The 16342-nt window shown below is 50.5% G+C and overlaps 4 protein-coding genes across 4 annotated transcripts; 3 read left to right on the forward strand and 1 right to left on the reverse strand.

Annotated features, from left to right (window-relative positions):
- Window positions 1–1958: 1958 nt before the first annotated feature.
- Window positions 1959–4391, forward strand: BO83DRAFT_54007 (uncharacterized protein). Its single transcript, XM_025537419.1, has one exon. The coding sequence runs from the start codon at window positions 2066–2068 to the stop codon at window positions 4244–4246; it is 2181 nt and encodes a 726-aa protein (XP_025386856.1). The 5' UTR covers window positions 1959–2065; the 3' UTR covers window positions 4247–4391.
- A 1979-nt stretch (window positions 4392–6370) lies between these two features.
- Window positions 6371–9130, forward strand: BO83DRAFT_339970 (RMD1 family protein). Its single transcript, XM_025528569.1, has 4 exons — window positions 6371–6691; window positions 6784–8290; window positions 8342–8527; window positions 8577–9130. The coding sequence occupies exons 1-4, from the start codon at window positions 6641–6643 to the stop codon at window positions 8816–8818; spliced, it is 1986 nt and encodes a 661-aa protein (XP_025386857.1). The 5' UTR covers window positions 6371–6640; the 3' UTR covers window positions 8819–9130.
- A 922-nt stretch (window positions 9131–10052) lies between these two features.
- BO83DRAFT_54039 (putative C2H2 finger domain protein) lies at window positions 10053–12080 on the reverse strand. The gene is made up of 3 exons (XM_025537420.1): window positions 11294–12080; window positions 11104–11243; window positions 10053–11048 (listed from the first exon to the last, which is right to left on the reverse strand). The coding sequence occupies exons 1-3, from the start codon at window positions 11706–11708 to the stop codon at window positions 10284–10286; spliced, it is 1320 nt and encodes a 439-aa protein (XP_025386858.1). The 5' UTR covers window positions 11709–12080; the 3' UTR covers window positions 10053–10283.
- A 755-nt stretch (window positions 12081–12835) lies between these two features.
- On the forward strand, window positions 12836–14847 carry BO83DRAFT_399686 (uncharacterized protein; the record flags this gene model as incomplete). Its single annotated transcript, XM_025533339.1, has 5 exons — window positions 12836–13191; window positions 13826–13935; window positions 14174–14422; window positions 14662–14737; window positions 14787–14847. 5 exons carry the CDS (start codon window positions 12836–12838, stop codon window positions 14845–14847), a joined length of 852 nt encoding a protein of 283 aa, XP_025386859.1.
- Window positions 14848–16342: the final 1495 nt, after the last annotated feature.

The following is a 16342-nucleotide window of genomic DNA, read 5'->3' on the forward strand; positions in this document are numbered from 1 at the left end:
CCAGGCATCATTTCATTCATCCATGACCTAATTAGCCTTGGGCCTTTTGCTGCCTTTCACAGGCACGAATGCGAGACAAGCAAAAAGGGTTCGTAAAGAAATCTATCATAAAGTGAAACCCGCTGTCATTCCATTATACTTGAGACATTCAAAAAAGAAACACAAGGGTATATAGGGAATAATATATTTAGGACTATAGTCGAATTAAATAGATGGCAGAGTCTTCCCCTTGTCACTTTGAATGCATCGCGGGCTTCATTCGGATCGATCGCTGGTAGGGATCAATTGTTCCAGAAGAAACCGCCTTTCATCCATCAAACGCCCCCGGGGAGTTGTAATCGAGATACATACACAATACACCACACCTCACCTCACCTCAACAACACCCCCCGGTAAGTCTGCGTAATACGCAAACCCGCTCCATTTCCATCCCATGCCATCCACTTGAGGACCCCGTCAAGGATCAGACTACCTCCCTTGGAAAGTCTTTAGCACCGACACCTGGTCCTTGAGAAGTAGAGTTGGACTCCATACTGTCGGCCGTCTGCCAGACTAGTGGCTGTACTATCTTTCTTTCTCTTTTCCCTTTTCTAATATTATTCGTGTATCTTCTTTGATTATTCTTCCGGCAAGTCAGACTTATGGTAACTACGATGCCAGGTCGTCAAAGAACAGGGCACCCGCTACCTACCTACTATTCTACCCCATGGTAGATAACTACTTAGATGCTGTTAGCCTCGGGCTTACTACACACCTTGCATTCGGCTTTGCCACATTTCCTGCCCGCCTTGTTGTTTATTCTATTTTTCTTTTTTGAACCCCCCTCCCCGCTCCTAAAACTGCTGTTCTTGCAGCCTATCAAACGTAGTCTTTTTTCTCTTTTTTCCCTATTCCCTGTCGAGTCCTAGGTGCATAGGTACTCTTTTATTACGGTAAAAATAGCGGTGCCGCTCTCTCCGCGGAAGCAGAGAGGCTATTACGGCAGCAGGCAGGTACCGCAGTGGAAAGGGGAAAACAGAAAAAGGGCGAAAAAAGAAAAAGGCTCGGGAGGAGGATGGGGAGGTTAGTTTAGCAGCCGTGAGGATGTTGTCGCAGGAGGTATTTGGGAGAGTCTGCAGGTTAACATAAGTGGTAAATTTAATTAGTGATCCGTATGATGGATGGCCAGGATTGGGATTTCTGCTGGTGTTTTGGCTGGGCTAGTGCCTGCCTAACTAACCCAGGGTGTGATAGCGTCCTCGAAGAAATGAATGTGAAAATAACAATCTTTGGCATTTTTTTGTTTTTAATTTTCTTTCTGGCTTAGAGGGTCGGGTTGTTCCCTTATTATTATTATTCTGGGCTCTTTATTATTATTATTATTATTCTCATGATTATTATTATAATTATAATTTTCGGGTCATTTGGGTTAGTGAGTTAACCTTTTTTGACACCCTACTTTACAGGACTCTGGAACCAAAACGAGCAAGGTACCCTGAACGATACCATACCGCTCCTCCCCACTCAATACCTCAATACTCACGCCTCTTGGTCTTGTCCCGACTGGCACTCTCCGCTCCAAGGCCGCCTTACACTCGCATCCCCCCGTTCCTTTGGCATCATCTCATCTCATCCTTCCCCTTCCCCTTCCCTCTCTTTCTCTTCCCCTCATCCTCCCCTCTTCCTTCTTCCCTCTCCGTCTCTCTTTCTTTTTCTTCCTCCCACACACCCATTCACCCTCACTCTCCCTCTTCACTCTCCGACACCTTCAAGACCACCCTTCTTGCCATGGGTCTTGTTGGCTTTCACTCTTCGTTTGCTTCCTCTTGTGCAGACTTCCTCTCCCTCACTTTCCTGAGTGCCGTTGCTTGATCTTATGGCGTATTGTCTTGACACGCCTTTCCGTGCATTCGGCCGCTGACCTGCAGCTTCCACGCTGCCAACCGTCTGTATTTCGAATCTCGAATCCTTCCCTCCTCCCAATTCCCTCGTCTCCGATCGACTCGGACGTTTCTCGCCCTCTTCCTTCCTCCCTCTACCTCGAACTCTCCGAATTTCTCTACATTGTCCCTCTGCAACCTACCTCATGCCGGCTCTCGAGGTCCCCGAGTCCGGGTTGTCTCTCTGCCGAGACAACCACGGCAATGATGCTACCACCAAGCCCGTTCAGATTATGCGGCTGAATCTAGCTCAGGATACTCTTGATGAGCTGATCCAGAGCCTCCGGAACGATCAGACTGCTCGAGTTCGTCTGGGGAAACATGCGACTCTCTACTACGGCTCCAAATCCCAACAATTCCATCCCCTCCCCGAGACGTGTCGATCAGAGCTATATAGCGGCAGCTCTACGGACAAGGAAAACCTATATTTCAGCGGGGTTTTGAGCCATAGCTTGGAGGTCCAGAAGGCGAAGGAGGATACCGCGAGTGCCGATAAGGCATTGGCCGATTTGGAGCAAAGGCTGAATGCCTTTGAAAGAGGAAAAGAGTCGAAGAAGACCGCTATAATCACAAGCATTGATGAAGTGAGGGCTTTGCGGGCAGGCGACAGACATGGCACTGGAAAACAGACTGCTCGTCTGGGTCGTGCTCCGGCAAGCAAGGTGGAGCTGGAAAAGGATCGACTGCTTAATGCCAATCGCTCCGTTTCCTCGAGCCCGGCTCTGGGAGTTGCTCGATCACCTGCATCTATACCTCCGCTTACACCTACCTCCGCTCCGCTTTCTCAAAACAAAGATCGCATTCGCCTGGAAGCTCTCAAAGTCCCCTTCATTCATCTTCTCGCCGTCCGGGCAGTCTCCGCCAAATTCCTCGCGCGACAAACCCGCGCGTCCCTCGAAGACTGCGAGACTCTGGCTCGGAAATACGGCATCGAAAACCGAATCAATCCGGAGAAGTTCGATCTCAAAGATAAGACCTATCGGGAGCTTGATGTGTGGAAATTTCCCTATCCCTCCCAGGAAGATCGGCAGGAGGCAATTGAGAATGCCATCTCTGCATTCGATCGCCTGCGAATTTCCCGGTCCGACAAGCTCTGGCAGATGCTTCTTCCCAAGGAAGAACGCGGAAAGGGCAAGTGCTTATCGCGCCTGGACTTGCGGACGGGCCCCATCAAGAAAGCTGCAACACCTCGGATACAAGTACAAACATCTGATGACAATAGCAAGGACGGTTACACTACGGGTCAGGAGACCGACAAGGCTAGTGGGAATGGTCTAACACCAAGGACGGGTGAGCCGACGTCAGCTCCCAGATCTGGGACAGTCGCGCAGAAGAAACGGCCCGGCGACAAGGATGCCGGTGCGAAACGGACTGCCGCTAAGAGCAAGGTTGCGGGTAACAGTACCTTGACGGGACGCGTCACCAAGAAGGCGGAGCGGAAGACGACCGCGAAACAACCGGAGGGCAAGTTCAAGTCGGCGGAATTCGTTCATGACTCGGATGAGGACGACACCGACCTGCCAGATGCATCGTCAACTGAGAAGCCACAGTCTGCAAAGGCAAAGGCTGAACCTAAGCCGCAGACTAAACTGCAGAAGCCCAGCCCTCCCAGGGAACCCTCTCATGCGCCTACCCCGAAGGTGGAGCAACCAGAAGCTACACCTAAATCGGAGCCGATCGACCAAGCGTCACATCGGCCTATGGCAGCAAAGAGGCCTCCTTCCTCGCGACCTCCTGCGCAAAAGTCCCCTCAGAAGTCCCCTCAAAAACCGTCGCCCCTCGGGTCCTCGCCCCCCACCAACGCCTCTGATATCCAAAATCGCAGTCGTTCTTCAAGCCAAAACAATTCTTCAAGTTCCTCGTCATCATCGCCCCTCATAACCCAGGTCAACAAGCCCAGGCCTGTTGCGAGCGCGCCCACTGTGAGAAAAGTGGTCAAGACCAACGGTGTATCCAGACCAGCTACCGTGACCAATCCCTTGAAGCGCAAGGCGGAACTTGAGCGGCCTGCAGCGCTAGCTCAAGTTCCCGGACGTATTGCGGGGGATCTGGAACACAAACGGCGGCGAGCCGTGAGCACGTCCAGTGGCAGTACTGGAAGCGCCTCGCCGCCCCTCCGCCGCGAAATTACCATCCAGGAGTTGCACGACAAGTCCAAGAAGTTCAAGCGGTTCTACGCCAAGTACCACGCCTTACATGACGCACTGGCCTCTCAGCAAAATCCGTCGCGAGCCGACTTGGAGAAGCTCCAGAGGCAGCACACTAGTCTGCGGCGGATGAAGGAGGAGATATGGGCCGAACATCAGCAGCTCCGAGGTGGGCTCTAACGACAGAACATGGCATTTACATGATTTTATTCCTTATCTATTTCTCGACCCTGGTTTATTATGATGTCTGGTCCCGGACATTGACGGAACGGGGTTCCTGTTATTATTCCACGATGTTGCTCCTTTTCGACTACCATTGTGTCTGTTTTGTTTAGCATGACGAAGCCGGATAACAGAAAAAGTGCTTCGAGGCGTTTTATGGGGCCAGGTGGATGTTGTTGATGCTTGATAATTTTTTTTTCTTTTCTATCTGGTTAATTTTCTTATCATTTCCTTTGTTGATTGGCATATTATTGCATCTTATCACGCTGACAAAGAGCATGCATGTAATGGGAATGGGTACATATTAGAGGCCGGACTGTCATGGAGGGCAAGAAGCAAGGACGCTGCAAGGAGTCTTCGATACCGGGAGACGGACATGAAATTAGAGACCAATGAAAGACAAGATTCATACACCATCTTCATTCCTGTCGCCTCCGTTCCTACAGTAAGCAAAAGCTAGTTCAGCTGCAATAGCAGGTTAGTAGTAAGAAGTAGACTAGGAATCATGGCCCGACGGAGGCAATTCCCGCACTTTTTTTTTCCCTCATTCTTCCAGTCCGTTCCGATACTCCGCAAAAAGTGCCCTGCAACACGAACTGTCCGTCCGTCGTGCCCCTCATGTGGCTGCTGCCTCTTTTCACTCTGGCAATTTTCATTGCCCGATTAAGTCCTCGGGTTCAGATTCCAGCCCAATCTGGTCGATAATACCCCGCCATACACCCGATACTAAACAAAGAGAGTCATCTACCCTGGCAAAGTGATTTACACTCTACGGTATTCTAAATACTTTTCTATTCACTATCCAGTTCATGCAGTTATTAAGTAGTCGACCTATAGTTAGCATTGATCGGTATTACACATGATCAGCATGTCAATCAGTCAATCATCCAGTCCGATCACACTTGAAAATCATCCACACGCACGAAGCAAGTAACTAACATGAACCAATGAGTGAGAGTCGTATTATTATACCCCGGATCATCATCACCCACCCATCAATCACCGACACAAGATACTGTTACTACTTAGTACTGCCATGGAAACACTTACCGTGTACAGTTACATATGACAGATACTACTACTAAACCACATCAGGATCGGAGTATGAATCGGAGGGTGGTGAGAAAAATGGATGGATGGAAGGACGGGGAAAGAAACTCCCCTCCCTCCCCTTCCTTCCTTCCTTCCCATCCCTCCACCTCCTCCTCACTACCAAATAAGTACTTATTCACCCCACTACTGGCACGTGGCTGAAGTGGCCGATTGGTCCCGAATAGGTAGGGATACGCTACGTGCTACTTACTAACTGTATACTTGGATACCTTACGGAGGCGGGTATGTATGTATGTATTGGTATGTATTGATATGTGGGGTATTATACGCACGTATGAGTTGGGGTAAGTGGGATGATGTCATTCTCGTACTTATTCTTGATGCTACTCGGGGTGGTGGTTTTGTTTTACATTTGTTGTGATGGATGATTATGCTGGCTGATTTACATGATCATTTGTGGATTGTGGTGGTTGAAGTGTGATTTTGGCTGTATTTGGAGGTATATATTTGGGTTGTAGTTGGGAGGAGATTGATGGGTGAGTATTATATGTGAGGATAGGGAGGACTTTCTTTCAGCTTAATTTTTTATGTTAGTTATTACTAGGCTTGTATTATAACAGAACTAAACGAAGAATGGATTTGGTTTATTGGAGTGTATCCAGTTTCTGCTCTCTTGAGTAGATGAGCTCGCTGTCAGTATAGTTGAGTGTTCAGGATAGACACTTAAACACTGGTGTGTAGATAACAGGCATATGCAGAATGTAAATATAAGACCCAGATACCCTTCTATGCTATCTACTGATTGTCTACTACATTCTATCCATCTGCCTCAATTCATACACTCCCTGTCCTACATAGCTCACGTTCACTCTATATATGGTCCACTGTTCCCGCCATGCCCAATCGGGTCCATCCCAATCGGGTTTACGGCCGGGCCCATTTGCAGGGCGGTGGACAGCGACCAGAGCAGAGCTTGGATACTCAATTGACCTTGAATCTTTTCTCCCTTCATCATGCTCTCTTTCCATCCTAATCCCATGGCCTCCATATCCAGTTCAATGATCCTGTGATGCGACTAATATAACACAACCCCGCCCATTACTCTCAACCCCACCGTGTGGGTGATAACAAACGGCAGATCCCAATCTAGATCTTTCCCCGACCGACCGGATAAGCCAGACACAGCTTGGTGACGTTAATCCATCCGATTCGACCCTTGCTGTCTGTCGCTTATCAATTGCCGTCCATACTATCACCGCTACAAACTTATCAACCTAAAGAACAAGCAGTATATTAGCCATGACCCCTGCCAGAGGGCGTGGCCCAAGCCAAAGGAGTCCTCATGTCCTGGTGAGCATCCATTACCCCCCCCTGCCTGGGCCCCCTCACTCCGGCGCAATCTATACCAAAAAACTAAACTAACCACGCCCATAAACGTCCAGGTGACCGACTCCCGAGACCAACAAACCACTCAACCCCGTCGTCGCCGCTCCCCCGCAACCCGTTTCATCACAGTCGACAATGTCCTCCAATACACCTCCGACGTCCCCTCCATGCAGCAGCGCCATCCACCCCAAGGCGGCGTCCGGGCGCGGCCGCGCTCCCGTCTCGCTTCCGCCGCGGGCGGCTTAATCGGTGCTGGCGGAGCGGGCTCCTCCACCGGAGGAAGCAGCGCGGTCAGCACAGCAGCGTCCATGAAGCGACTTGCAGCGCAGCCGCGACTGCCTCCACGTACAACAAAAGTCAGTGAGAAGCTAGTGCTTCTGCCGGAGGCCGGGGACGAATTGCGCGAGGAAGAGGAAGGGGAAGAGGAGGATGAGGAGACGGTGGACGAGGAGTTCGTGCAGAAGATCGCGAAGGATAAGAATCTTGACCCGGATTCGGTGAGGCAGACATTACTGGCGCAGAAGAAGCTCGATGGGGATTTCGGCGTCGATAATGAAATCGCGCCGTTGTTGGCGGAGGAGGAATTGATGAAGAGGAGGAAGGTCGCTCCGGAGAAGGCCAAGAGCTATGCGGAGAGGTTGCCGAAGGCGCGGCGCGCGGAGAAGTTGGCCAGAGTGACGGCGTATTGTACGGCGCAGGCTTATAAGATGAGCTCGTTAGCGTCGTTTGTGAAGGAGAGGCATGGCGGAAAGACGAAGCTCTATGATGATTGTTTGTATACGGCGTATCATTTGCCGTTGTTGCCTGGGCATGAAGGGTATAGGTTGAGGAGTAGTCCGGTGCTGAAGAAGCCGGGTGGCAAGTCGCTGCTTGATGAGGAGATTGAGCGGAATGAGCTGCGAGATCATCATGAGGATTATATGCCGGAGGCAGAGGAGCATTCGGTGTTTGGGGGGCGTCATGAGCATGGTCCACACCCGCATGAATCGCATCAAGCTGGTGAAGAGGATCATGCTGGTTCTGGCTCGAGGGAACAGTTTGGTCAAGGTACGGGCCATAGCAGCCAGCCGGGCCCGACTGTCGGCTCAACGGCTTCGTCGAGACTATCATATAATGTGGCGGAGATGTTTGTCTTCAGCTACGGAGTTGTCGTGTTTTGGAATTTCACCGAGAAGCAAGAGAAGGATCTGCTGGCTGATTTGGCGTTTGCGACGTCGTCCGCAACGGGATCACCTATCCCACTTGCTACCATGCCATTGCAAGAGGAGGATTTTGAAACAGAGGAGTTCCATTTCGAATATTCGACCGAAATCAAACGCCCGCGTGTCTACAACGACATGATCACTCTGCGCAGTGGCGACCACATGATCAAGCTAGCTATCAGTCATGGCATCGCTCAAAGTACCAAGCTCTGCTTCTTTGAGGAAGTTATGGCTCGTCAGATGGCCGAGGCCAAGGACGTCCCTCGCCGACTTGCCATGACCGGCAACCTAGGAATGAAGCGAGACGAAGTATTCCGGATTCTAGGAAGTCTGTTCAAGAGTCGTGTGGAAGTGAACCTCTGTAAGTGACCCCTCGCACCATAAAGCTGGATAACCCTTCTAATCCTCACAGCATCCAATATGCTCGACATCCCCAACTTCTTCTGGGAAAGCGAGCCTACTCTCTACCCACTCTACATTGCCGTTCGCGAATACCTGGAAATTAAGCCCCGAATCCAAGTACTCAACGAACGCTGCCGTGTCTTCCTTGACCTGGCTGAAATTCTCTCCGATTCGATCGCCGACAACAGAACCTCGCGTATGCCATCCCCCTATCATGAAATGTATAACCAAACTAACACCCACAGATCAAACCTGGATCATCATCGTCCTCATCATCATCTCCATCCTTGTCACCACCTCCGAAGTCTTCCTCCGCTTCGGCCTCCTCTCCGCCCGCGAGAACGACGCATCCTCAACAATCACTACCATCCTCTCCCGAGCCCTCGGACATACTTCACCCGCACCCGTATGCTCATGCCCAGCACCTGCTGTTCCTGGAGTTCCAGCAGGCATGGGAGCATTGAATACCACCGGCTTGCCGTATTGATTATACCATAACCCTACAATACTTAATACCCACTCACACTTTCTCACCACACACACACATTACAATTACATTCACAATAGCAGGCTGGATCACACCATCCATACGGCAACTCTCGTAAGCATTACGCAATCCACATACTCATTTCATACTTCCACTTTCAAAGCGATGTTATCCCTTTCAGTCATTCAATCAAAGTCAGATTAGCTAAACAGAGACTGGATATATCCATCCCCCTTCATTCACTGTACCTATTACACCTCCCACTAGTTAATCAATCACCCAACCAAACTAGCAACCACAATACCATAACATTCTCCCCAAAAAAAACTCATCGAGATCTCTGTTCAAGAAAAATAAGCGGTGCTGCGTTGGCACTATCCAATCGTAACCTCAGGCAGAGAGAGATATCTCCAATCTATCTCACTTGGTGCCTAAGGCCAGAGGAATGAATAACATATACCAGCCTAAGGCATCTATGAGCTCATAGCCGGAGCGCGAGACGAGGCAGCTAGGGAGGTACGTCATCAACCGGGAAGAACCTTGCTAGTGGGTGTTTCAGGTTAAATGAGCTCCTTGAGCTCTAGTTGATGAGGGCTCGGATGTTGGGTAGGAAATGAGCAAGTCACGCTATTTAGTTCGTGTCAATCAGGTGAGAGTTTGGAAGGTGGTTCCGAGGTAATTTTTTTTTTTTTTTTTTTTTTTTTTTTTTTTCCTGCTGGAATGTCTACTGCAGTGAATAAGTGCGTCTTCAGTAGCGATCGATGTACATTTAGTAGTGTAAGTAGTATACTATAGTAGTAGTAGGTTAAGTCTATCATACATGACAAAAAACAGGTTCATCTACACCTGGGTAATAAATAGTAAGGGTAAGAGGCCGTCAAGGGATTATCACACAAAGGAAAATAAGGAAACAACGAATAGAACAACACGATGATGCGGGGGGTACAAGAGGAAAAAGAATAGGTATAGAACATATGCACAGATGATGATGGAATAATAAGCATAAACCAGACCAAGACCCCGAATTCCCAAACCCCATTCCGACCGAGCCATGACACCTTTTCCACCTCTCTATATTTTATGCTTCGTCCTGGTGGTCGTATCGCACATTAGACACAAAAGGAACAACAGAATGGAACAGAGCGGACAACTCGGATCCTGCGCACGCGACAAATCAGCTAGCCCGGACTCCTTCCAGCGCTGGTGACCCACACTGGGAAATGCAAAGATGACGGTATATCAAATATCCAAAAGATGTATGCCATGATGTAGAACACGAGGAATGAACAGTGCTGAAACAGACCGATATAACAAAGGAAATAAACAGAAATTAACAAAGGAAATATCTTATATCCGCCTAGCATCTTCAGAGTATACTAGACGTTATGCTAAATGGCGTAGTAGGACAGCAACTCTCCATTAGCGGCCCTGCCGTCTGCTGGAGAGTTTGGTCCACTACCCAGATTTAGACCGGAGTCGACCAGGCGCTCTCCATCTTGTGCTTCAGATCATAGCCATCCGGTTCAGTGCTCGTGGGCCGCCGGATGGTCGAGTTGGGGAAGTACATGTGAGGGGGCATGGCGCTCGGATATGCGGGCCCGCTAGTTTCAGGATAGAAGTCGGTTGCCGAGCCAGGCGACGGGATGCTGGCATGCGAAGGGGAAGGCCAACCGAGGCTGGTCATGTGCGGGCTTCCGCTAACGCTATTGGGCCGGTGGTCGTTGTTGGCGGGCGGCTCAAGAGGCTGCGGAGGACCGTATCCAGATGGATGAGAAGTCATCGAGGGACGGGGATGCGGAGCGCTACCATAACTGGACAAAGATGGGGACGTGGCGGTCGGGGAAGCCCGGGGACTGGCCTGCGTAAAACCGCCGCGAACATGGGGCGGAATCGATCCGTTCGGCATGTAGTAGTCGGAGCGAGGCATATTCAAAGGAGGAAGGTCGCCAGCTGGGGAAATAGGATGGTGTGCCGGAGAGGGAGTGGAATGGACAGAACCGTGCTCGGAGAACATGTCACCAGGCATTCTCGCTCTCTCCTTGTTCTGCCTCAGATTGGCCTCGGTTTCCGCAGCAGCTTCCTCGATTGTGCCCGTGTGGTGGTTCTGGTGGCGGGTCAAGGTGGTGCGGCGAGTGAATGTCTTCTGGCAGTTTGCGTAGGGGCACTTGTAGGGACGCTTCCCAGAGTGGATTCTGCGGTGTCGCGCCAAAGAGGACGAATCACTGAAAGGCTACAAGTCGGTTAGTCCTGCTCGAAAACCAGCCAAGAAAAAAGCATGTACATACCTTGCCACATCTCTCACACATATGAGGCTTCTCTCCAGTGTGGACTCGAGAGTGCACTGTCAGAGCTGAACGTTGAATGAACTGTTTGCCACAGCCGGGCCAGTCACAAGCATGAGGCCTGATGCCGGAGTGAATACGTTCTATGCAAGTTAGCTGACTGTTTCCCTACGGGTTCGTGAAAAATGCTTACCGTGCCTTGCAAGGTCACTGCGGCGGGCGAATCCTTTACCGCAAGTACCACAGTGGAAAGTTTTGGGAGGAGGATCCGGCCTCCCTTGAGGGGCACCGGCGTTCGGTATTTGAGCACCACCGGCGTAGGCTCCAGGAACAAAAGGATTCTGCAACAGGGGCAGCCCCGGCCCCGGGTGTGCCTGGTGCGCATAGCGCATATCATGGGCCATGTTCGGCACCTGGCCGAGCGGACCATGAGGGGGGTATGCAAGGACAGCTTGATCACCAGCGTCGGAGACACCAGGTTCCGACTTCATTTTAGGCGATGACGTGTCGAGCCCAGGATTCGGTACCAAATGCTGATGATCAAATTGTCCGTCTGCGGCAACCATGGCGGCAGAACCTTTTCTATTCAAAATCGTTGTGATGTCCATGACCCGACCCCGCGAAGAGCTGAGGGACGGTGGTCAAGGACGGTCGAAGGATTTCACGGTAGCCCGTCTGACGCGTAGCCGCAGAATGACTCCACGGCGCTGATCAAAGGCTGTTGAGTGGCTGAGCCAGGTGTCGAGTTAGCTTCACCGGTATAGCGCAATGAAAAACAATTGTGATACCGACAAACAGCGCGGCCGTGGCTTGCATATAGGAGTAACCACTTCCAACAATCAGGCAACACGCTGGCAGAAAGACCGCGACTGCTCCACCAACTCCAGACCGAACACGGTCGAAAGCAAACAGATGTCATGGACAGATGATTTGCCGGGATAAACGGAAGAAAATAATTGTAAAACTCACCTTGCTTTGCGCTACCCGTAGATCAGGGACTGTCTGTCCTGACGAGGTGTGACGTGGGCGAAGATGACCGGGATCACGGCTTTCTCGTAATCAAGAATGTGAGGACAAGGGCGAGTTGTCAACCCAGACTGCGCAGTAGATTCGGAAACTGACCCAGCAAAGACCAAGATCCTAGTTCTGACCTCCACGGATAGCTGCAGCGAAACTTATCCAGCAGTAATCGAAGGGAAGTGGCTTGAAATCACTGGTGTAAACTCGACAAATCTCGGATCGGTCGATGGAACACGCGAGACTTGTAATCACCGAAATGTCGCTACGGCTTGCAGGCGAATTTGCGACAAGGTCCGGATTCACTTGGAGTATGTATGCGATCGCAGGAAGTGAATGTGCGCGCTGTCGAAATGTTTCAGCGGGAAATCCCAGGAGAAAAGCTCAGCGTCTCCAGAGGAGGGGAAAACGGGGCAGGACGTGAATGATTCGGACTCGATCGGTGGTCTTATGGATGAGATCTGAATGGAGGCACAGTAGAAGATCAGTAAACTGCGCGCAAACCGAAAGAATCAAGTGAGGGAAAGGTGCCTTGTGCGCGGCCTGTCCAGTGTCTCAAATTCCTTTTTTTTCCCACCAAAACAGGTGGTAAGAAAAATCTCCAGTCCGAGCCCGCTCAATGGACGGCATTGCGCGCAGGTTCAGAAACCAGGAAATGCGACAAATAAGACGATGGTTCGCACAGAGACGTGCTCTGCAGGCGCTCATATCCATCCACATGCAGCGATGGAAGGCAGTCATCATTGACTGGGGGGAAATCGGAGGAGAGGGGGAAGGGAAACAAAGCAGCCGCGGGGGGAGCTGCGGTGTGGAAAGCGCCAAAGCAGCCAAGAAAGAGGTACTTACAGAGACCGAGGAAAGAAGTGACAGCTTTCAGGTGAAACGCGGTCAAGATGGACACGGTCTGGGAAGACCCAAAGTGTTGTTGTTATGTTGCGCGCGGAAGGAGGGGATCGACGGAAAGAAAATGGGGGGGTTCCGAAGAGTTAAAACAGCCAGCAATGGGGAAGAAGAAGAAGAGGCCTGTTCGACGGAGCTTCTCGGGGTTATTCTGACGGGAGAGGCAATAGTAAGGTGAGAGGGGAGGGAAATTCCTCGAAAACCACACAGCCGTGGCGAACCGATGCAAGAGGCGGAAAAGCAAATGCACCAAGCAGGATGACGGGGAAAGTCTGTCTGTGTGTGTGTGCTGTGGGAAAAAGAGGAAAAGCAAGGAGATTTGACAGGGAGGCAGAGAAGAAAGGATGAGGAATTATAAAAAACAAAAAGAAAGAGGTAGTTTTGACTTCTTCTTTCTTAGTACAAATCGGAAGAGAGAAAAAATAAAATAAGATGAAGGGGAGGGAATTTGTAAGGGAGAGAGATGAGTGATGGGGAAAAGAATCAGTGAATAATTAATGGAAGAATAATCTCTGGATGTTGATGGATGGATGGGGATTGTTTTTGATCGGTAAAACAGGAACAGTAATAGGTAAGAGTCAGAGGAGTAAGTGAGCAAAATAAAATCAGGATAGAGATAAAATAATGATAATAATAATAATCATAAATACTCAAATCGATCCAGCAATCAATCAATCAATCAATCAATCAACCGGGGGGGAATTCGGGGGCTGCAGGTGAATATTAATGGGCGAAAAGCAGCCCAACAGCAGGTGGCTGCTCGTTTTCTTATAGATCCAGTTAAAATAACTTCTTCTACTCCTTCTAGTGTGATCCAAGGTATCCATACGGTGTGCGTGCCTCACCCGTTCGTCTTATTAGTGAGGATTGGATGTGCTCCTCTCTTCTCCTTCCGACCATCACCACTTGGTCTGGCAGGTAAGGTAAGTTAAAATTAAATGTTATTATAATTAGTATAGCTGGAGGTCCTTCCTTTTCCTTTTCCAACAGTAGTGGCGGTAAAATAAAATCAGAATAAAAATAAATGAAAATAATAATATTAATCTTATTATTATAATTTCACTGACGACTTCTTCTTGACTAGTTCAGTCCCAGACTTACTACCTATTTACTACCGACTACTTCCTGCTACTAGACTAACTGCAATACGCTTTAGTTCACGGAGGCTACCACGACTCTAAGTACCACTACAGCTTCGCACGTTTCCACCACAGGCCCCAAGTGGCTCCAGTGAACTCAACTCGCTCGAAGAAGCTGGCGGCACCAGAAGGTCACCGTCAGCGCTCGGCTCCACAACGTGGCTTTCCCCGTCTCTCCTTGGCCGTGCGAGAATCGCTCCTGCTGGGTGGGTATCGGCGGGTTGATGCCGATCTGAATGAATCAGGACAATATTATTCTTTTTCTGGTGCCGCGGGCCAGGCGATTACCTTCCATTGCTTCCTTCCTCCCCGTCACACTTCCCTCGGGACATGCTGTGAAGGATACGTGATGGAAGAAGAACAAGGAATCGCATCCGATAACAACGATTTTTAGCCCGCCCACTCGGAGGAACACGCGATAACCAGAGAACATCCCACGGGACACATTCTGCGCTAAATGAGTGAGGAGGAGGGGTGTGTGTGATATAACGTAAACTGGTACAAGGCAGAAAGAGAGGAACAAGGTCCCCGATCGTGGCTGGTAACTGGGCCAGGAGTCTGACCACGGATATTGCATCACTGTTCGGAAGCTACTCCTGCACCTACCCCAGGAGTTTCCCTTTTCTCAAGGGGCCTCTATCTGCCCCTGGTGCGCCCATCGAGAGGGGGAAAGGAAGAGCACGGAGGATAAGCCGAAACCAAAGGAAGGACAAAGACAAATGAGAAAAAAGAAAGCAGGAGAGAAAATAGGAAACCAGGTGATCAGATCGGACTGGCTGCATGCTTCAAAGTATCGTGCGACAATGCGAAAAACTCTCCAGCGCCGGCTCCGATCAGGCATCAACCATCACCCTATGGCGTGGCTTTGCTTCAGCTTCGCCCTCCCAAAAGTCCCAGACAGGGCAACAACATCCTTCAGCTTCTTTACACAAGCTCGCCAACAGGAAGCCTTGTTCGGGACGAAACCGAAAATGCAAATGCGAATAAAAAAAATGGATGCCTCTTATTTGTTGCCAGCCTTCCCTTGGACGAAATTTCAGGGTGAAGCGATCGCTAATCTCGCTTTAGAGTACTAGGGTAACTACTTCACCTACTACAGAAGACTAAAATCAGATTGACCAGCCGCGAAGAGGCATCGCGGACTAACCCCAGGCGATTCGGCTGTTCAACGGAAGATGTGATTTGCCCCTTTCGGAAGAGGGTCTCAGCATGGCCTGTGATTACCGAAAGAACAACGGTGGGAAAGCTAATTTCCTTCTAGAAAGGTTCGAATGATGGGGAATCGGGCGTGGTCCAGGACCTCCTAGAGGAGCTTTGAACGCACTACGTATTACATAGTGCTTCAACCCGTCCCTCCACGCAGGCGCCCCCCCTTCTTCTCCTCTTGTCTCCTGTGTCTCCTCTTCCCTCCCATCCGGCTGCAGGGACAAGTCTTCCTCGTCCTGTCGGATGCTTCCTTCCCCATTCCACTCACCGATCTGCATGTCACGTTGGACCACATGCTGACAGGTGCAGCGAATGTGTAGAGAGCAAAGGGCACACCAACCAAGAAGCGGCTAATTCTAGAGCGCAAAAAAAAGCAGGGTTTGATGATACGGAGGGCGGTAATGGGCCGTGGAGTCTTTTCCCGCCCGGTTCCTAGAAAAATGCCCTAGTCCTGCGACTAGTCGCCTAGTCTTGCTAGTCTACGGACCTGACGGAGGAGGCTGCGACGAAGAGTCCACCCGTGCTGCCTCTGGGCTTCAGTCAGGGATTCCCTCCTTTCTTTCCTCTCCCACCCCTCTTGGTATTTTTCCCTTGTTGACTTTTTTTTCCCTGCTTGCTTTTTCCTATTCGGTTGTGACCTTGTTGGTCTCCCTTGCAGAAGACCGACCCCACTGCTACACACACTAACGGACTCGTACATCGTATGGATCCTTTGTGTGAACCAGTCATGATGGCTGCCAAGCTCACTTCGGGCTTCCGGCGACCTTCTAGAAAGAGCTCGGAAGGGCAATGGAAGGCTTCTAAAGCGTCTTTTCCCCCCCTCTTCTCTCCCCTTCTGCCCCCCCATGTGCCATTGCGGCTGCGTCACCCACCTTGGGCCGATGGTGGCCCCTGTCTCTCCCTCCTGGCGCTCGTGTCACATCCCTGAGTGGAAGATCCCACGACAACTCACAACGGACTTGGACATAGCCGGCGCTCCG

The sequence above is a fragment of the Aspergillus eucalypticola genome (genome assembly GCF_003184535.1).
Source record: "Aspergillus eucalypticola CBS 122712 chromosome Unknown BO83scaffold_16, whole genome shotgun sequence".
Classification (NCBI taxonomy): domain Eukaryota; kingdom Fungi; phylum Ascomycota; class Eurotiomycetes; order Eurotiales; family Aspergillaceae; genus Aspergillus; species Aspergillus eucalypticola.

What these genes read in the sequence shown, in the direction of transcription:
- BO83DRAFT_54007 (XM_025537419.1), top strand. Translation starts at nt 2,066, where the DNA reads ATGCCGGCTCTCGAGGTCCCCGAGTCCGGGTTGTCTCTCTGCCGAGAC.
- BO83DRAFT_339970 (XM_025528569.1), top strand. Translation starts at nt 6,641, where the DNA reads ATGACCCCTGCCAGAGGGCGTGGCCCAAGCCAAAGGAGTCCTCATGTC. An exon ending in TCGTGTGGAAGTGAACCTCT is followed by an intron (nt 8,291 to 8,341) that starts GTAAGTGACCCC and finishes TAATCCTCACAG; the next exon opens with CATCCAATATGCTCGACATC. An exon ending in CGCCGACAACAGAACCTCGC is followed by an intron (nt 8,528 to 8,576) that starts GTATGCCATCCC and finishes TAACACCCACAG; the next exon opens with ATCAAACCTGGATCATCATC.
- BO83DRAFT_54039 (XM_025537420.1), bottom strand. Translation starts at nt 11,708, where the DNA reads ATGGACATCACAACGATTTTGAATAGAAAAGGTTCTGCCGCCATGGTT. An exon ending in CAGTGACCTTGCAAGGCACG is followed by an intron (nt 11,244 to 11,293) that starts GTAAGCATTTTT and finishes TAACTTGCATAG; the next exon opens with AACGTATTCACTCCGGCATC. An exon ending in TGTGTGAGAGATGTGGCAAG is followed by an intron (nt 11,049 to 11,103) that starts GTATGTACATGC and finishes ACCGACTTGTAG; the next exon opens with CCTTTCAGTGATTCGTCCTC.